Source organism: Strix uralensis, chromosome 1 (genome assembly GCF_047716275.1).
Source record: "Strix uralensis isolate ZFMK-TIS-50842 chromosome 1, bStrUra1, whole genome shotgun sequence".
NCBI classification, from domain to species: domain Eukaryota; kingdom Metazoa; phylum Chordata; class Aves; order Strigiformes; family Strigidae; genus Strix; species Strix uralensis.
In genome coordinates, this window is record NC_133972.1 from 79,632,385 (window position 1) to 79,654,124 (window position 21,740).

General features: G+C 43.7%; 1 protein-coding gene across 7 annotated transcripts in view; it reads right to left on the reverse strand.

Annotated features, from left to right (window-relative positions):
- RREB1 (ras responsive element binding protein 1) overlaps window positions 1-21,740 on the reverse strand; it is a 127,393-nt gene that overhangs the window by 60,531 nt on the left and 45,122 nt on the right. For 4 of the 7 annotated variants that reach the window (XM_074872359.1, XM_074872391.1, XM_074872399.1 and 1 more), the window contains exons 2-5: window positions 9,503-9,622; window positions 7,931-8,133; window positions 3,218-3,307; window positions 1,746-1,909 (exon numbers count right to left, since the gene is read on the reverse strand). In XM_074872359.1, coding sequence (XP_074728460.1) covers window positions 1,746-1,909; window positions 3,218-3,307; window positions 7,931-8,133; window positions 9,503-9,622 — 577 coding nt within the window. Of the gene's footprint in view, window positions 1-1,745; window positions 1,910-3,217; window positions 3,308-7,930; window positions 8,134-9,502; window positions 9,623-20,848; window positions 21,636-21,740 lie in introns of those variants that run through there. The other 3 variants (XM_074872362.1, XM_074872381.1, XM_074872371.1) reach the window with 2 other exon arrangements.

Consider the following 21,740-nt stretch of genomic DNA (forward strand, 5'->3'; position numbering starts at 1 on the left):
CTTCTTAGTGCACTCAGTAAATACAGCACTCCATTCTGGTCACTTCAAGCAACATCTCGTTAAAAGAAAAAATTAAAAACCAATCTTCTCATCAGAAGGTTCTGCTCTGTACTTACTTCTTTTGGGCAAGTCACTGAGTCTGGCAATTCTCGCAAATGTGTTACTAAAGCATAGTAAGAGTTGCTATACACGGAAACCTGTATAAGCAAAGGTGACTACATCAACATCTCATAGCCCTGGAGTCGAGTCTCAGGGGAAGCCTCCCTTTCCTGCTTCTGGGAGAGGATGAGGATATGCCTAGTGAGCAAAAAGTCAAACAAACCCTACAAGCAGTCTTTCAGCAGACAGCCTGGTCTGAGGACCTGGACACAAGTTTTTGACCACCCCTGAGTCCCAGCACTGGAATTCACCCTTGGATGCTGACAGTGCCATCAGCTGCAACTCAGCAGTCGCCCTGCCTTCCTCAGGGCAGACAGAGTAATGACCCAGTCTGGCAAACATGTGGCTCCCAACACCTCTGGTCAGATGAGTCAGATGTGTGATTTATTCAACGCCCAAGGCCAGTATCTCCTCTGAACATCTTTGTGTCTTTCCCTCCTCATTTTATGTCTCTATCCAACTCTCCCCAATTCCAATCAAGTGTAAGTTAAATAAATATGGAATTACAAAACTGCATTCCTTCCTGTTTCTCCTCTGTTTTCATGTAATACAATATAGAAAAGGTAAAGCTGCGAGCAGCTGTTGTTTCCTCTGTGTGACAGTCTTTCCTATTGTCACCAAAATCACCCCTTTCATTCCACCTATAGCACACTGCTTGGAAAATGACTGGGAATAATCAAGGAAACAAGATTTCTTCCCTCCCACACAGAACCAGTCTATAACCATCACTCTTGTCATTTTGCTTGTAAGCTATATTCCTTTCCCCCACCTGTCTTGCAGTTTCTTTGTAGGTTGTAAACTCTTTGATATGGGGACTAAAGCTATGTGGGAATTCACGAAGTCTTAATCAGCTCTAAGGTGTTCCACCCATGCAAATAAACGAATACTGAATCGGGGAATGAGAGAGGGGAAGGAATATCCATGTGATTTAACATTTTGTTTCAACAGTTGACAACTGTACATATTGCTACATCCCTATGAAAGATACTACAGGAAATATGTTTGGCAACTTGGGTTACAGAGAATTTCCCAGATCTATAGCACAGTAAGTTGTCTATAGTACAAGCAAGTACAAGTAAATACTGATGTACGTATTTAAAAACACGATCAATTATTCTGAAGAGGCATCCTCATGATGGCACTTGGATCCCTAACTATAAAACATACAACACCTTCACAGCTGTTCCGATACAACCGCTTGCATTGCATGACTCTGAAGTTATAAAATTAGAAGCTCCTATACAGCTTGGCTATATGTTTTTGTCCTCTGAGAAAAATCCATCCCATTTGTCAAAATAATAATACTACTACTAATAAAACCAAAAAAGCAATACTTCTAGATATCCATAACAACTCTTGGTAATACGTGAAGAGAGCTAGAAGATTTTTCTCAATTCTGACTTCCTGCCTTAAGCATCCTAGTAGTTGTAGTATGTTTGTGTCATACCATACTTGTAGATCACAGATAGTCCGCATTTTCTGCCCAAGTAAGTGTCTTTAGTCAGCTTGCAAGTCCTTCCAAGGAAACAAAACAGCCCCCTATCCTGTAACTCTTTCCAAACTCCTGGGTTACGATCAGCACTCACCTGTGCATGTTTCCATTGGTGGTGAAGGACTGTCCACATACTGAACATTTGTAAGGCCTTTCACCTGAGTGCACCAGCATGTGGCGATCAAGGGAGCTCGCTGAGCTCAGAGACTTTCCACAGATGCTGCAGGAATGGTCTGTCCCTCCAGTGTCAGTGTTATGCTAGAGAAAGCAATGATTTTTTTTCATTGAATGCCCCTTCTGAAGTGCCAGTAAAGTATTATCGACAACTATAAATATCTTAAGAGCCACTCGGCACAATACCTTATATTAAGGTGTGCCCTGTATATACCTCCCCCTCGAAGCCCTCCCCCCTCAACTCCACCCCCACCCTTCATTTTTAACCCCTTAATGCACCAGCACAAGTAGCTGTTTCATACAGGCTGCAATGCCTGCCACATGCAGCCTTTCTGCTGGGTATGCAGCAGAAGAGGAAGAGGATAGAAAAGGACTCAGGAACAACCCATCACACAATGGTACCTTGGGATACTTTAAGCTGTGCAGTGTTTTGGGGCTGGGGCTGGGTGAGTTTTGGGGGAAAACAGAAAGAGCTTATAATTACAAACTTCACGGGAGAAGAAAGACACTTAAAACCAAATACTCTGTAAAGATACTAATTTCAAACTGACTGTGTAGCAAGAAAAGAGAAATAAACTGCTTCTGAGTGCACATGCAGACTTCTATGGCCATAGGAATGCATTACAGGGCCAAAGTATGGCCATTAGCTACTGTGTATATGTACCACTCTTTCTTACTTGCATTCAGAGACTTGAAGATTTCTTCACATACCAAAAAAACCCCATCAGGAGAGTAAGAAAAAAAAAATTAAGTAACAGTTGCAGTACAGGAGGGAAAACTGAAGTAATACGTATCTAGTGGACTCACAGTGGTGAACTACAACTTTAGCATCCAAAGCAGAGCCTTCTGACATAGAAAAGGCCAAACATCCTTATAAAGTATGCATATATTTCAAGAAGAGCAAGAAGAGGCCTGTAGCTGACAAAAAAGTGCATCATCCATTAAAAAACTGTATTTTTAATTGCTACACCCTGCAAAGGACTGAGAGGCTCTTCTACACTGAGATGGTTTAAAAATTGTCTTCCTGCTTCTTAATTTGCATGACCAGTAAAGAGATCTGTAGTCAAACAGGATAACAAAACAAGACTTATGCCTCATGATGGAAGTGGTTTTTCAGATCCTCAGGATACCTTAAGCTATGCAGAACAGGACATACATCCTTGTTTGAGCCACTGTGAGGGGGAGTGTTGGGAAGGAAGGGAAGAAAATTACCCACCTTGGGGTTGGGTTTATGGGGTTTATTTTTAAAGAGAAAACAAGGGGTAGGCTAAAATAAAAGCAAAACAATTTCTGGTTTGCACATGGAATTGTTTTCCACCACTGTAAAATGCACACTGGTAAAGCAGACACTCTTAATAAAACTAAGAAATCAAGAGCTAGTACTCTGCGTACCTGACGAATGTGCATAGTTAGCTGGTGCTGTGTAGTGCAAATCTTTTCACACAGAGGACAGGTATAGGAAGACTTCTCTTCTTTTGTTTCCTGTGAACAAAACAAAACAAAACAATCAGAAGGAGTATCTATATAAAAGAACTCAAAAGCTGTTACTGCTGGGGATGGAAAAAATATTATCCATCCTAAGTACAAAAGGCCACTGCTAACAGAACAACTCGCATGTATATATTTATCATCCTGATAGATCCCTCAGGGAAGTTTCAGAAACTTCTGAATTTATAAATGGGGGTCATTTCCACTGCCACAGAAGTACAGCAGCTGTTTTAACAGCACACAGATACTCAGCAGTAGCAGTTTAGGACAGGAAGTGAAGGCAATTATTACAATCAGCTCCAACTGCCAGGAGGAATTTAGGTGAGCAGAAAGTAATTCCTGGAACACTGCCAGAGTATGTGGGCAAACGCCACGAATCTTCCCAAAAGATCTTTAATAAGCACAAGTCATCAGGACTTCAGGTTTTCTGCCCCATCTCAATGGCAAGGCACTATCTTAGTGCCCTTTTCTAGGGGCTGTATGTTCTGCTCCGTGGCTGACTCAGAAGGAAGAGTGGCATTTACTGAATCACCAGCACCATTTCCCTTAGCATCCTGTGTTTCTCCTGCAAGCATCCCATCCGGGCACACCGGCCAGGCCCAACCCTTCTGAAGCTTGCAAGATCTGATGAGATCATAGCAAGAAAGAGGTGACAGTGCAGGAGTGTACGTGACTCAAGAAGAACACATTATGAACCCGGTTCTTCTCCTCCCAGGTGAGAATCAGGAGTAACCACGGTCAAACCACGAGTACAAACAATGAAGCCGACCGGAGAACTCAGCCTGATTTAAGTATGCCCTTGAGACACTGAGCAAAGTTGCCACTCATTCAGCCAAGGATGAAAATGGCACTCTCGCAGGAACCAAAGGCATTTGCCTGAATTGTCTACGAGGATGGCTACTACATGACATAAAGGGTATTTTCACCATCTCACCGAGAAGCCCAGGTGTGGCTTCTGCACCAACGCCTGTATATTAAAAGGAAGATGGTCTGGCACTGAAAATTAAACCACCGTTTTCTGTAGAACAATGCAAATCTTTCCCAGCTATGTAGATCCACTCTCTGCTACCTACAGGTAACCATCTCTGCATGACTGATGGCAAAGTACAATATTTATGCCAAAAGAACATGTTCTACTGAACCTCTTTGCTGGCTATTTTAGATGTCATTAGTAAAACCATTGAAAACAAGCAAAAAAAGAAAACCCACCCTCGGTAGCTCTTTAGTTGGGAGTGAGTTGATGAGTATGAGTGTATGTGTGCATTTCCTTTCTCCACACAACTCTTTTCCCCCATCGCCATCCCAAAAGTCATCAACTCTGAAGCAATCATTTCCAGATTATCAGACACAAGCATTTGTGGAGAACACTGAGAATGACTAACCCAAGTCTCTGTGACAAATTCTCTAGCATGTTAGGAGGGAAGATGCTGACACAGTGTTAGAGAAAGGGTTTTTTAAATCTCAATAAAGCAATGTCCCCTCCTATATGATTTAGGGAACCATTCTGGAGAGTACCCTATTAAAATCTAACACTGTTTTTTCAAAAATAGGGCCATGATAATTTCCTATTAACTTCAGTGACACGTAGATGTGGATTAAAAGTTATTTTTCCATTTTGCCTGAAGTAAACAAAACTTGTGACTTCACTTCCAAAAGGATCAGGACTGCACCGATTAGGTTCTCTCACTCTTACTTACTGTTTCTCTTGTACATCTTTTTCTAACTGTATTTCAGGGCTCTCCATCCTAAAGGTAATCACTGTAGGCCACGCACACAGGCCAAAGCCTAACGTACTATTAGTGCAAAACATTAGAAAGCAAGCAAGAAAGGCTGCCATTATGAAGTCCGGACACCTCAAGAAAATTAAAATGCATTATCCCAGTGTCCTCTCCACTTTTATATATGAACATGTAATCGCACACGGTCATTCCATCCTACTTACACAACTTTAATTTTACTATATGCAACCTGTCTGTGGAGTAATGTTCAGCTCCAATTATACCGCAACCCTGTTAAAGTTGGCTCAGGACAGAGAACAAACACACTGTGCTGTGAGGAAAATCCCTACAGCTGTGCTGACAGTTTAGATGGTATTTAATCCCCAGGGTATTTCTGTGAAATTATCAACCTACTACTTTCCCCCTTCCACACCCCCCCCCCCCCACCCCTTAAATGTGCTGCAGTTCTACATGATGCACTTCATTGTTTCAAAACCTGCTTTCCAGACTGCCTGCTCTTCAAATCAGCAAATTAACAGAAGATAGAGTAATTGCTGGTTCACCTTGAAGCAAAGATCAGAAACACACTATAGCTCAGCCTGAGCTGATTAAATTGAATCTCAGGTTTATTATTAACTAAAACCCAAACTTTCTCCCGTGGTCACACAGGGTACGTGCTGCATACCATAACACAGCTCAAGCACATCCAGGGTAGCTACAACAGGAATGCTGTTGAATGACCCAATCCAGACCAAAAAATATTAGCATCTCTACCGTAAAAGCACTCCCCACTCACAAATTTAAAACATAGCACTCAGCTACCCCACAAGACCCAGGTTGCTGAAAACACACTTCCTGAACTGAAAGATAAAATTAGCAGCAAATTTGCTAGCTACTCTCCCTTTAGTAAGTCAACCTGGCACAACTGTTCTGCATTCAGCTGATGTCAAATATTTTTGGAGTTGTGCATTAAGCCTATTTGTTTTTCTCCAGCTCACAGAAACACTTTTGTTACACTTTTTATTTTCTTCAAGAGCAAAGCAAATGAGAAGTTAAAATGGATGCTGCTTGATGTCAGATCATGTTTATTAGACTATGGGTAGACTAGAGCCAAGATAAAGTCAGCATTATAAAGGGAACCATAGCCTTTGGGACAAAGGTTCAGGGCAGAATGTTTCACTGCCAACTCATGGGAAACAGCAGTCAGACCCAGAAAACTAGCTAACTGTTATTATCCTTGAAATTTTAATAAGGGGTACATTCTGACCAGAATCTGAGATCTCTGCGCTGCTACACACTGAAACAATTCAGTGCTTTCATTCTGCTATGCTGAAAGTGGAAATTTGCTGTATTAGAGGTTGCTAACCAGACTGATACCCACTTAATATTTCACATCTCACTTCTATTTTCTCAGTAATGTAGCCATTTGCCCCTCTGGTGATAATGATCTTTCAGCCTAAAAACAAATAGGCTATTTACTATGTTTTAAATGTATTTGTTTATTTTTATGCTGTAAGAATCCCTCTTAATCCTGTCACATTTACTCTCGAGCTTCCTTTGATTCGATGCCCACTGAAATATCAGGTGGAATAAAGGTCACTAACGCTAATAAACTTCCCTGAAGCCAAACCACATGGTGTACCGGTGGACAGCTGTGTAATTGCACTGCCACTGAGACTAGTCTGAACTCCAGTGCCTCACTTCACATGATGAAATCAAGGAACCAGGGCAGCCCCTATGTGGGAACACTGCAAATAAACCTTAAAGCCAGGTGCTAGACAATACAATCCCATGAATACAGTTGCCCATATACTGCCCAGACTCTTCATTTAAGAATGTTCATTTACAGTTAATGGCTTTCAACTCCTTTCAAGCAAAAAAATTCAAGACAAGTCATAAATCTGTCAACTGGGCAGCTACTTGGCGAGCTATTAATAAACTACTATAGAAACATCACATGAGTCATGCCTCTCAACCCTTCTGGTCCCTGTTACATCTTGATTCATTTACAAATTCTCCATGCTTCACCACAAGCTCTGAAGTCAAATGGACACAGAGATTTGGGGTATTTCTTGATGTTCTGCAGCACCTTCATGAGTAGGGCTTGGTCCAGCAAGAGAAAAATGTGGATATAAACAATCATAGCTTTAACTGAGACAACTCTCTCCTTTCACTTGTTTAGATCAATATTGCTATCAACTGGTGCCATCAACTGGTAAATGGAAAAAAAGTGGTAAAAGCTACATATATTTGCTCTGCAGGATTTGTACAAAGCATTCTGCAATAGCTCTTCATAGTTTTATTAACAATGAGGTAAGGACACCTTATACTACACGTGTGAACTGAGTGTCCTGATAGATGTTTCATTCTAGCACCACCTTTAACCTTGTCACTTGGATCTTCCCTGGTGACAGCCACACACTTCATGAGGGGCCCTTCATGATGGCTGAGCCAAGCCTCCCTGCCACATCACTCTGCTCCTCTCTGGGCTATATGTCTTCTCCTAGTTTCATGAAATGAACTGGTCCCCCAACAGATTAGGTGAATGCAAGAGCCTAGAGAAAAGGATGCAGCAGGGAAGAAGCAGCAATTCTTAGGCGGCTTTGCCACTGCTAGTGGGATCTGCTTACACAAGCTCACCACTGGATGACATTGGAGCTCATGCTCAAATCTTTTATGTGTGAATCCAAGCAAGCAGTCCCCTTTGATTCCCAGTTTTCTAAAGTTATGTTCTGGAGAGCCACCAGAAAACATACGCAGAGAAGCAATGGTGGAGGCAAGAAATACCCACTGAGGGGGAAAAAAAGGCAAAACAATCAAAGAAACATAATTATGTCTTATCACTTCCCATGCAGCTGCTTGTCTCCCCTTTGCCCTCCCTGCATTTGGGTTTACATACCTGGTTCCTCCTGCCAATTCGATTTGGTGCAGGAGACTTCGAGGGGGATTTGACATTTTGAGAGCTCCCACCGTTTTCAGCAATCTTCCCCACATTCATCACTGCTGACATCATGGCATCAATGGAGGACAAGTCTGCTCCGTCCAAACTGTTTGGTGAACTTGGTGATACCTTGTAGCTGTTTAAGCTTTCCAGCTGCTTCTCTGGAATTAAAAACAAAAACACACATAGGAGTTGCTAGGCCATCTGAAAAAAAAACTACAACATCACAGTACTTTCAACCGCCTGTAATTCACATCACACTCTGCTGGATCATCATGGAGCACAAGCAACAGCCCATGATAACTGGAGTTCTTGTAAAAGGAGAAGTTTCTCATATTGGAATGCACAGGACAAGGTATGCATTTCTTCTCATAGGACAGTCACATTATCTTAATTTTCAACCTTAATTCAGTATGAGGCTTATAGAGTGATTTACCTTAAACTCTCTTGCTGTAAAACAGTATTATTTGTGGTACCTTGTGATCACCGTGAACTGGTAGAGCAGTACTGATGAATGCATGCTCTGGCAAGCACAATCATTCAAGCAAGCACGTGTTTTGAGCAGAACTGCACAATTAAGGCATTAGTAACAGAGTGTAGGGTACTGAGTTCTCTTTCCAGCATAGCTTAAGCCAACTCTGTATATGGAACAAGCTAAATTACCAAAAATCCAACCAAAACAAAACCCCAAATCCCCCAAATGTCTCTTTACTGCCACAGCTGGTTTTTTTTTTTCTTTTTGGTCTACCAAACCCTATTAGTCCATAGAGCATATGTATTACATCCACAACTAATGCCGCAGCTAAAGTTGTTCTGATTCAGACTTCTCCATCACATTTTGCATGTAGCAAGGATGCCCCTGTCTCAGATACCAAATTCCAAACACACCTAAAATCTCATCTCTGGTTTCTCAATATACCATGTGTTGAGGTTATGTCAAACACACAGGTAAGGCCTTCCAATTTCCTCTTTATGAGTTTAAAAAGGAAAATGCTTTCAAACTAAACACTCCTTTACCCCAAAAGAAGTCTCCCAAAGAAACAGGAACAGCCTGAAAGTCTATTGCTCTGTCACCTCTGGCAGAGAGCACAGAATCAACATGTGCGTTGTGAGAAAGTCACTGTAACACAAGAGGATGTGAGTGTGAACAAGGAGGAACACGTTTGTCTGTGAACATTTGATCTCTGAATAATACTGTCTTTGGAAGATAAGTTTGAGCATTATAAACAGGTGGTTTTTTGAGGCTAAGTAATGTGGTGCCAAGTTACTAGGAGCCAAAAAAATCTTAGTTTGGAAGCCTACAGTGGCAGTCAAGTATTTATGTGCCCATGCTTCTGCTCAACCTATTTTATACTTTTCAGACAGATAAAGTTCAGGAATGGCGAAAGAAATGTATGCACCAGTGCTTCTGCCCAATGTATCATATACTTTTCACACAGATAGGGGGTATGGATGTGTAAGAAATGTCTCTACAAGCCTTAATCAATGTCCTAATTTATAGAGTTACACAGAGGTAGTCAAACCAGTTACCTCCATTTTTATCCCCTGATTGACTGTGGCTCTCTTCTTGGTTGCTGGTCTCCTCACTTAGTGTAGTATCTATAGTAGCGTCTGGCTCTTCAGCCTCTTCTTCAGCAGCACCCTCTAGCACTATGTGAGGGAGAAGGTAAAAAAGAGAAAGTGAGTAAGTTTTTCTGGAAGTCATTTTAGCAAAATAAAACTACAGCCCTTTCGTTTGAGGGCTCCCCTGACTGGTACATAGGTACGGTGACAGAAGCACATAAACAGCACCAGCACAGCCAAATGTCCACTCCCACGAGTGGCTGGACACTGGGCTGGGAGATGCTGCTGCCTTGGCCAGTGGTGCAACCTGGGCAAACGAAGAGAGGAAACCCTTACTGGCTTGGTCCCCAGTATTCAGCCAGCAAAAAAAAAAAGAGAAGGGAGAGAAGAGAGCAAGCTAGCCTATCACTGATGGTCACAACATTTGGTTAAGAAGTTGGAAGACTATTCTGCAGCTAGAGAATTTAAGTAATTCAATTTCATACACACACTCCTCCTCTCTTCTCTTCTTGGAGGATTAACATTTACTCCAATACATGAATTCATGGTGACCTTTTTCTTCCTTCCAGCAGTGGTGAAATGACTACTGAGGTTTCTGGGACCATTTGGCACATTCGTCACACCCACTGCCCGAGGTTTCCAGATGAGCTGAAGACATAAGCAACCATCGTATGTGCCGACAGAATTTCTCCACACCCCTTTCTGAAACCACAACCTTATCATGCTATCACTGGGGTTTCAGGAAGGATGCCTGTTCTGGCTGAAGAATGACGGGGCAGTTAAACATCATTTTTAGAGGTGACAGGGGATGATCGACGCATGAGAAAGAGAGGAGCTCTCTGCCTGCAGCACCCATGGTGATAGCCTCTGGAAAAGGTTATCTGTAATATGGAAAACTACTGGTACATTTTTAATGGAGAAATACACCTTTATAACCTTACAAGCAAAATAGTTATTTCATTATGGAAATGAATGCACTGTGGACATTTCATCATTCCAGATTTCCAAATCGCATCCAGCAAACTTAATACAGGTTTTCTTTTTTTCAGAAAGCCAAGACCATCAGCCTTAGACCGCAGTTAACACAGTTTCTTCCTTTTAAAAAAATATATTCTCAAGGGTGACATGCAAATCAATCACATAACACATCTTCAAATGCTATTTGAACAGCATTTGCAAACAATAAATGACTACATTATCCCAACTACTGACATTTTAGAGCACACAAGAAAAGGCAGACAAAGAGAAAGGGCCCGGCTTGTGTCAAGCAGTTCCTCATTTCACCCAATGCCAGACAAAGCAACAGATTCAAGCTTCCTACATTTAACTGCTGACCCTCTCAGGAGCGGCACACAGATGATTTGACACAGCAAGCCAGCGCAGTCTAGAGACTGGTGTTTAAGGCTCTGGATAGTATCAACTTCTTAACAAATACTGTTTTCAATTTTCATCTTCAAAAACACACAAAAAGAATATTTTTATGCTATCCTGAACAGCTCAAGATAACTCTTCCCTAGTCATTTTTGTACTTTTCTGCTAAGAAAACACTAGTGGTCCCTGCAACACAGAGATTTCTTGATCCAAGGTGAGGCCAAGCACCCATCCTTCTGTATTTTCTCCAGTAATTATAGGAGCTATATATTTGTTTGTCTTTTATTTTATTTGTCCTTAACTGTTGCAGCTTTGTTATTTTGTTGTTTTTAAAAAACATCCATCTCATTCAAAGCAACACAGTACGTTTGGTTTTTTTTTCCTCTCTCAATTTTTTTTTAACCACTTATGTGGTAGCTGACTTAATTTTTAATAGAATAAGCATAAAAGAGTAATTGTCAAGACTGGCCTAAATCTTCTAAGTCGCTTGCTGTTACCTGCTTAGTACCATCAAAAATAAGGACCAGTTTAAATTACTAGGACAGATTTCTGTTAAAATAATGCACATAAGTGCTTTAGTCCTTAAAAAAACCCAACAAAACAAAACAACTCTCCTTTCCAAAGTAGACTATTCCTTCCTCTTTCAGTCAATACCTAAGACATTATTGTCACCATTGATTCACCCTGGAAAAAGTCAATCTATTGTGTAACTGTGAAGATTCCTGCGTTGGCCGATGTAACTGTAAGATTGCTGAGGAGCTTCCCAGAGATCAAGAGTCAAAATTCCTAGTGCTGCTTTTAGCAACAGTAAAAAAGTGAAATGTTCATCCCAAAGAGAAGAGGCAGGCATATATGCACACATTAACAATCCTACCTCCTGGCTTTGAAACACCTGCCAGCTTGCTCTCTGTTCTTTCAGGAGCAAAACTATACATTATGCTATTACAGTCTTTCACAATTTCTATGAACCAACAGCTATTTTATTTCTGAATTTAAATACCTTCCTGGTAACGCAAACAAAGATGTATAGTCACAGATCTTGTTTTTAAAACCATCTTCTGTATATTAAAAATTTCCTATCTTGGAAGCAGTTGAAAGATTACAACTTAATTTCTGAAAAAATAGGTATTATTGTTGCATGCTTTTATTTACATATTTATCTTCCACTCTCTTGCATGAAGCAAAAATGCACCACTGAAACAAAGACAACTGCACAAGCTGCACAAACTCATTTCAGAAGCCTTACTTTCTATTTGCAATAGGATATAGAAACAATAAGAATACTGGGCCAAATCACTCCTTCCTGTGGGAAAACCCATGGCAAGAGCGCCTTTAGGCAGGAACATATTGAGAGATTTCTCTTGCAGCTTTTTTTTTTTCTTTAAATAAATGCATCACAGAGGATGGGGAAGTGGTTTTTTTTTTCCACAGGACCTATGAAACTCAGGGAATCACAGGTATTGACCAGCATGGATGCCCAGTGCCAGGCTTCCTTCAGGGTTGCAAGCCTTCTCAGCTCACACCAAATGCCCCTGCTCAAAGGTCGTGATGATGGAGCCTTCTTCCTCCCTCTCCCCAGGACAAAACAAAGACCTCCAGGAAAGAGGACAAACAGGAAATAGGCTGGCAAACAGTGCAGCCTCAGGTTGCATTCAATATCAGACCAAAGCCTCTAGGAAACAGGGAAGTGGTCACAAGCATTCAAGTCATCTTCTACTTTGAAGGACACCCCCCCCCCCCCAGTGTCACAGTCCTCCTCTGTGAAAAGGAGGAAAAGCAGAGAGCAAGCAGCAGAGCGAGAACACATGCTGCGGGGGGGGGGGGGGAGGGGGGGGGGGATGACACCAAACAAAACAAGGCAGCAGCCCTCTGCATGGCCACACCAAGAGACCTGGCTCTTCTGCGGGAATGTGTCTCCTCCACTTGATGATGTTGCTGAAACTATGAAACTGGGGCAACTTCAATCCCACAGAGAAACCTAAGGGAGCCTTTAGCTCCTGCTTCTGACAGAGGCCCACCCCTGATGCCCCACATGACCACCTAATGGGAGAGTCACTGAGAAAGCAGAGCTAAAAAAAAAGAAAAAAGCCTTGTTTGCTTCCCATCCAGTCTGTACAGGAAGACACTTGCTAGACCTATTTCCTCCTTTGGGATAAAGTGTGACTCCACTGTACGTTAAAGCTGAGCCCATCAACAGTTACTTCCCCCCTTTGCTTATGTGTATTTATTTGTATTTAATTTTCTTGTTTTAAGATCACTCTCAACAGTTACAGTTGCTTCTCCTTCTGGTGAAGAGCATCACGGATGAAGCAAAAAGGAGAACACGGGCCACAGGGGAAGGAAGAAGAAAGGAGAAGAAATGATGAGTCTTCAGAGTCACAGTCACTTGACTTGCCATCGAGAGGCAGCTACCCAAGCACGGAGCAGCATGTCCTGGCCCCTGGGAGCTGGTACAAGTCTCTGCTCCATATTGCTCCACTGTCTTTGCACATGAGCTCTCCCTTTGGAATAGATAGGAAGAAACACACAATACAGGCAAAGAGGGGGAAACCTGGTGTGCAGCACAAAGCTGCTCATTGTTCTGCCTTCCGAAAAAAATCCACATTAACGTTAAAGTAGAAGCCATGCACTAATTGGGCCAGGGAAAGATTAACACTCTCAGCCAAATACTTTTATTGGTTTCATTAAACATGCCGTAGTACGTAGTACAGAACACCGGGGGGGGGGAGGAGAAACAAGGGAAACAAATGACAGTTTTAGGAATGTGCACCCACACACACATGCATTTTAAACCACTTTTTCCCGTGAGGCCCAAACAGGAATCCTGAACCTTCTTCATCATTTCCATCTTAGCAACGCTATTAGCTTATTCAAGGCTTTCCCACTGTTTTTTTTTTTTTCCCCTAAGTGGTAGAAAAAACCCCAAGGATCATTTAAATGAAGGCCAGACCTTCTAATATACAAATTCAGACGAGAATAGAACTTCAAAGAGGGATATCACGTTTGAATAAACAACAGTTTACCGTTTACCCTTGAGATTACAATACCTAAGAATTGCTACACCGCGCTCCAAAAGGTTTCTGATGCACTGGTCTGCTACTAAGTTTCTACCCAGAGGAGCAGATTTTACTCCCGAAGCACATGGCGACACTCCTAAGCACAGATGGTCACTCCCATCCCAAGAGATGCGCACAATCACCCGCACTACATTTCGAATGTGATTTTGCATCAACACTGGCAGGAAGGAAAGAGGGTGAAAAGCCATCGTGTGGGAAGAAAAAAGGGTTAACGCTATTCAAAGCACTGCCTCAAGGCAAAGGAAAACCAAATGAAAAAAGTTTTCCCAACTGACCTTTAGTACCAACCCTGCCCTTGCTACTGAAGTGTTGGTGCTGACTCGGCACCCCAGTGGTAGAGAATTATACTGGCCGCGTCACCTCACTGTCACCACTGCTGGAGCACCAGTACAGAGCAGCCTATGGGGAAAGGAAGACAAGCATACAAAGAAAGACAGTGGCATGGGAGTATCTGGTGGGTGTTCTTTTCACTTAGCATTCAGTAAAAACTAAGAATGTTACCCCAAAGGTTTTGAACTTGTGCCTGTAACTGATGTTTTCATCTAAGGAAAAACCAAACCAAACCAAACCAACCCTAAAAGACAAAAACCAAAAGGAGCAACATCTCTTAAAAGGTACTCTCTGAGCACCAAAGGCAGACTGCTCCTCTTGCTATGTACTCTCTGAGCTATTAGCGATACAATTCTTTTACCTGTGTTAGCTTCCTAAAATAACCCTACAAATCCACAATATCCATATGTCTCTTCTTACCTAACATGCACCCAGACACAGAATAAACAAGTGAAACATACGCTCATGGCCATGCCTTAAAACTGAGCTAGGGACCACCTTCTGTTTTCGGGGCAGGGCCAGGGGAAGAAGAACCAAACAAGAACAAGATGACCCTGGTATTTCCAGACTATTTTGTATACTGTTGCTACAACATCTAACAGTTAGGCTAAATTTTAAATATTCAAACATATTTACTCCTCCTGTTTTATTTCCTTGAGTGCATGATGGGATACACATGTGCACTTAGTTTTTATGTATGTTTTGAAAATCACCTTCTCATGGACCACTCATGGTCCTCTGGACTTTGGCTCAGATGACCAAAAGCATCTCTCCATAAAGCATACCAGAATTTTAACTTAGTTAATGCCTTAAGCGAACAACAGCTCTGAATCATCATGATACTCTTGTATTACATTGATGTAATACACTGAGAACAAGGAAGCTATACTAATGTAACAGTGAGATGTCGTACTGGCAAAGCAGGGGTTTCCTGGATGAAATTCACGTTATGGTCCAACTGGTTTACAGCAACGCACAAAGACACCAGGCAGCCTTAATATAAAATGCATTCGTACCTATCTTCTTGGCCCTGCGCTCAATTTGCTGACTTGAACAGGGTACCCAAGTTTGCTCCTTTCGCAAGCGCTGTGTGCTGTGGGAACAGCCCTCACACAGAAAAGCCTGTGGCCTTGCTAGGCTAGAAAGGAGAACCGAGGCACACACTGCTTCAGCACTGAGGGTGAAAGCAAAACCCGACGGCCCCCAGGCTCCCTCCAGGAAAGCTCAGGTCTCTGCGTAGGCACATCAGAGGGTTCGATCTGAGCCTGCACCGAGCTCATGACCAGCACCGCCATTCTCAGGGACAACAGTGCCACACAAAATGCACAGCTCCACAAAAGCTGCAATAACCTGCAGCCACATTTAGGCTCAACAGCTGCTGATGAATTTTGAGATTTTTCTAACGCCTTAGCCCTCACCCCCCCCCGACCAAAGAAGTATTTACGAGCTGTTCCTCATCTTCGCTGTTCGTATCAGCTTGTGGGTGAGCACCTGGCCCTCCAGGAAGCCTTTGTCACTGAATTGCAGTCAGCTTTGAGAGCTTGTTCAAGCAAAAAGGATACTGAGATTTGAAGACAGCTTAACAAACCTGGGGCCACAAGCACCACTTTTAGACACACGAAAAAATAAAGTCAAGGCAACAGCAGAGTAAAATAAATGGCTGCAAGCAGACATCCCTCCATTCCTTCCTGTGTAGACAACTGTAAACACCCCTCCATCCTCATCCTTGCCTGCCCACACAGCCATCAGGAGGCCAGTGGGGAGGGGGCCCAGTTTCCCCCAGTCACCGGGAACCATGGCGACATGGGGAAACAGGGGACAAGGCGGGCCTTGGGCCTTACCCGGCAGATCCCCTCCCCTGCGCCCTCCCCGCTGGCTGAGGAGGGACACAAAAGCAATACTGTCTGTCCTTATAAGCTCTGCTTTGCATGTGTTCGGGGAGCGGGGACAGCTGTGCCGACGGCTCGCAGAGTTCCAGGAAGTCGATGTGTTTCTTGGCTTTGACTCCAGTTTATTTGCCTTAGATGAAGTGGCGACCCGAGAAAGTCCCTTCGTGTCCCCCCCGGGCTGGCACCAGCCGCAGCAGGGCAGCGCTCCCTGGGACATGGCCCGGGGTCTCTCCCCACACCGATCAGCCTTCCCCAGTCCGGCCGCCATGTCTCTCCCTCGGGCCAGGGCTGGCTCACCTCCCACCGGGCAAGGGGATGGCCTTGGAATGCAGAGAGGGAGAGGGTGGGAGCCCAAAGCAGAGGCAGGGACTGGAGGGAGCAGGCCCTGAAGGCTCTTCCCTCAGCAGGCAGGATGGAGGTGTCTTGCAAAGGCGGGAATGGGTCAGGCGAGCAGCATCACGCTGCCTGCCAAAACCACCGCTGCCCACACGGCCCCAGAGGAGCAGAGGACAAAGTGAGAGAGCGAGAGGAAGGAGGAAGCCAAAGGAAGGACCAGCGGGCACCCCTATCGTGTGTGTCTCGGCCAAACAGGACGAGGAAGGGGAGGGGCGCCTGCCTGAGGGGAGCCCCCAGCGACCCCGCAACACAAAACTTTGCCTGCTGCCGCTGCCGTCACTCAGACAAGCAAGAGGGGACAAGGGATGCAAATTGAGGAAACAATCTAAAATATAGCTGTGGGTTTGTTGTTTTTTTTTAAAAAAAAATTTTTGCTTTACCCTGCCAAACTCAGTTAACTTAAAACCCTGAGCGGGGAGTGAAGCTATAGGATGATGTCCCATCACCTACATGGCTAAGCAAGCACTGTGCTGAGGGAACAAGATATTTGTCCAAGAGCCCGAGGGGTGAGCTAGACAGATTGCGCTTGGGAGAGCCACATGGAAAACATTTCTGAGTAACGGAGAAGAAAAGCAACCTCCCCTCCAAACAGTCCAAATTACAGCACCCCTCGGCTCCGAGTGAGGAGAGGCTGCAGGGACACAGGGCAGGCAAAGCGGGACGCTGGGCTCGGCCGGCTAGCTATGACGGAGATGCTGACATCCCCAACAATATATGGCCAGTTTAAACCACGGGATATCTTGTCCTTTTAAGGTGGGCCAAGAGCAAGCATCTGTGCAGCAGCAGCAGCAGAGCCCCAGCCTGCCATCAATAGCCCCTGGTGTCACTAGAAAAACAGGGGGCTCCTGTGCCATACCAACTGTCCCTGCAGATGCCCAGGCAGCCACCCTGAGAGGAGACAATCCGTCCGGTTGTTCCTCTGCACAGCATCACAGAAACAAGAAGGAACAGAAGTGATGAGAGGAAGAAAAGCCACAAAACCATGCGGTCGGGCTGCTCGCTGGCAATTGGCGCCTGCAGCTGTCGGGGAGGGAGGGAGGGCCTGTCCCTGTCCCCATCTCCATCCCTGTCCCTTGCCCTGATGGCCAGCAGCTCAGCCAAGGGCAGCTTTGGACCCAGGACTCGAGGCAATGGTTTAAAGCAAATCTCTGGAGGGAGAAACGAGCAAACATTTCACCCCCTCACACTTGCTCTTCACATGTAGCCAGAGGTGTGTGTGCGCAGCAGGATGGATTCGGCAGGGATTAGAGAGGCAGGATGAATCACGCTGAGGAAGACACAGAAAATCTTCTGTGCTAGTGCCCTGCTTCTTGTGCGGCACCCTGGTTGCAATCCTCTTCCTCCAGGATGGATTTAAAGAGAGCTTCACAGAAGGCCTGAATGCACAGGCAATTTTACAAAAACTGTTCTGGACCTAGGGTAAGCTAAAGCAGGAAAACACTCTTTCCTTTCAGAGTAGCTATGTCCCACATGGCCTTTCACCACTCTAACTGCATCCACATGCTAGGAAATTTCCTTGCACAGGCAAGCCCAAGGGGTAGAGCATCAATTCGCCTACCACAGAGCCCCCAACGCATCTTTTGCAGCCTGACCGCACTGCCTTTGCAAGAGATGCCAGCACACTCTCTGCTTGGAGCACCGTACTAGGTAGCACGCCAAAGCACTTTACGCCTCGCAAGATAACGCAGTAAAATGATGCACAACATGAGAAAATAAAGAGTAGAAATTATAGGGATTAAAACTAATTTCCTGGTGGTAGCATTGTCAGCCATCATGATTTTATCATGAAGCCTGTAAAAATCTGATGGTGTTACATTACTGAACAAAAATCCCAAACTTTTTTTTTTTTAAAGTCAAAGTTCTAGTTTTCTGTGTTGTGAAGAAAGGACAGAAACATTACATGCTCAGCAAAATACAAAAAGCAAATTAAAGTGAACAGATTAATTTTAAAGCCTCAAGCTTTTAAGGATAATCATGATCTCAGATGCACAACCTGTAATTTCTTAACACACAGGGATAGCAACATAGAGCGTCCCTTCTTTACACAGAACGTTTTGTACCCTGGAACATATACCTTCCAAAACTAAAATGGCTTTTTTCTTTTATAAAGAAGGAAAAGAATCGCAGCATCTCAGCACATTTATAACGTTTTATTTAAAAGCCAACACAGCTGCATTTTAATGCTACTTAAAAATGAGAACCTCCACCAAATCACCAAACTCGTTTTAAGCAGAAAGAGATTCAACATGCAAATATTTTGCAGAGAGAATGATTCAAGAGTTTGCAGCTCTTCTCGCTGCTCTTTTCCAGGGAGCATGACTTGCTGACAGGATTAACTACTGCCAGGCTCACGAAGCTGGGAGACAGCTGCCACATGGCAGCCATTTATTACAAAGCTCCACTCCTCTAAAGTTAGGAAAGAGGCAGACTATTTCATCTGTGTTATCAGCAGGGTTCCTCTGCTCCACAGGCTTTAGTGACTAGGCTTTTTCTAAACAAACACCTCCTTTTCTCCCCCACCTTGTTAACATCATTATCTTCCTGTCTTCTGTTTCTGGTCAGCACAGGAACTATTCCCCTATCACACTCCCCAAAACAACAACAAAAAAATCTATAATCAAGACAGTTTAAAATGTTCAGGAACACACATACCCCCCAAAACAGATTTTTTAATTAGAGAGTTTTAGCTTGAAATTTTAAGAGGGGAAATGACATGCCACAGGGAGGAATGAGAGATCTGCTGGAGCAAAGGGATTCAGAAGCATGCTGTACAACCCTCACTCTCCCATCCACCCTAGGAGGCATTTGTAGTATCAGCCTCCAACTGCAATACCCAAAGTGGCTACACAGCTTTTTCATGAGCAAGGTAACCTGTAGTGCTCCTTCCCAGGCTTGTATCTCCACACCAGGCAGACCCTCTGCAGACCCACAAGCTAAAGCCAACCTCTGCCCTGCACCCTATGAGGCACAAAGAGGTCTCAAGTCAACCACCTCCTACAGTCTGCTAAGGACCAGGAACAGACAGACACCATCTACATCATCTCCATGTGATACTAAGCATAGATGACCATCGGTTGCCATTCTCCTGTTACTTTGAACCAGAGTTAAAAGATACAAGCTAGCTGTTTAATTTTACCTGGGGTTATTCTAGATACATATTTGCCATAGATGCCAGAGTACCACAAATCACAATCTGAGTTTTATTGCTTCCTCCACGTGAAGGGAAAACCCAGCCTTGAGAAAAACATCTCTCTCCCATCACTGATGAACAAGTTGCCACAGCCTTGTGAGCTCACCCAGCTGGGCAGGTAGCCTTCAGGGTTGTTTGCAGAGCTCTAAATTCTGAAATACAAAGTTTCTTTCTTGGTTTAGTTAGGTAAATTAATTACAGCAGTAGATGGTGCTGGCAAGCCTCTCCCAAATTGAGATTCTCAGAGGAAAGCCAGTAGGAAAATTTTTAAACAGCAGTGCTACTTGCCAGTGGTATTCTTCAGTATGAGTTTTCTTTCTATTTTGAAGTACACACAGTGAAACTAACCTGTGGGAGGTGCTTCCTGCACACTGACAAAATGAAACAGCATCTGTTAATTTTCATAGACTGTAACGTGTGCAAAAAAAGGGCACAGGGATCCAATTCATCAATTTCTTATGGAATTCAAAAGTCCCTCAGCTTTATCAGGTGAGTACAAGAAGCGTTCTCAGAAACAACACATCTGACTTGAAAAAAGATGTATTTTCAAAACACAAACTGCATACACACACACACACACACAGAGATCTCCCTTCGTGCACAACCACATCCAGCTGCTGACCTTCCAAGTTCCTTGTAGTATAGCCTTTGCTTTGGGACTTTTAAAGGCTAGCAAGCATTTCTAAAGGATTTTACAAAGTACACAGGCCCGGCCTTGCAAAAGCTCATGAGGAATCCACGGAGGTCATCGTGGAGCTTAGACAGTCTGCAAACAGCATAATCCATGTGCTGGTGAGGTAAGGAACGACCAAAGTTGGGCGGATAGGCCTGAAGACTTCTGCAGCGACTGGCTCCTCCAACAATGTTGTAAACCCTGGAGGAAATGCCTGCTGATCTTCAAAGCCCTTCAGTGGGAACAGCCTTAAGTTTCCTGAACATGAGCATTCTGGTTGTGAGGCCAGAGTCCTCTTATGCACGCAGGGAAAAACATAAAAACAAAGCAAACAAAAGAAATAGAATCCATTAAGGTTAATAACTGCAAATAACCAGTGAGACTGACCCTCTACTCTGCAACGAGCTGTTGGATCCATCCAGCAAAGTTTTGATGCTCCTCGGCACGACAGCCACACGGATCAAGCAGCAGCTTACAATCTCTGCAGCTTTCCTTTTTCTATTCCAGGCAGTCTTCCACACGTGTAGACTCCTGGAACGCAATACTCAGTTGTTCGGACTAGGAGGGGATGCTACGGCTTGTAGCTGTACGAGGTGTCCACTGTAACTATATCAAGACCATTACAGTGCGCTGCACTGCCAGCAGAATTTTAGGTACAGCCTTCAGTCGCCTGACAGGCTGCACAGGCGACCATGAGTAAAGGGGAGTCTGGACACCTGCACACTGCAAAGAATTGCAGGAAGTTTATTTCAGGAACGCTGGGGAAAAAAAAAAAAAAAAAAAAAACAGACAAAATTGTGAACAGGTTTCTTCAGTAAGTGAAGAAGTTTCAAGTTGCTATTCCTCCAGCCAAAAACGTCTGCTGCTAGTCCAAAACCACCCTCCTCTTCCAGAAAACCAATTCCACCACCAGTACTTCACACATTGCCATCAAACAGATGATACAGACAATTCTTCCCGCAATTCACATATGAAAAAGGGAACTCATTTCTTTCTGCTGACTCCCATTGACATATCATATACCAAAACATTGGCCTGAAACAAACTAGTATGAATTATGCATAGGTTCAACCCAATTCTGGATAAAGTAGTAGTTGCAAGTGTTCACCATAGAGAAAACCAAACAACAGCAACAAAAAAAATCAACTAAGTGGCCTGTGCACCCACTCACACCCACCCCAATTTCTGCAACAGGACAGCAAGGGTTTGCCAGTGGAACCTTGACTAATCACTTTCATATATGCACACATAGTGAAGCAACAATGAAGTATCATAATCA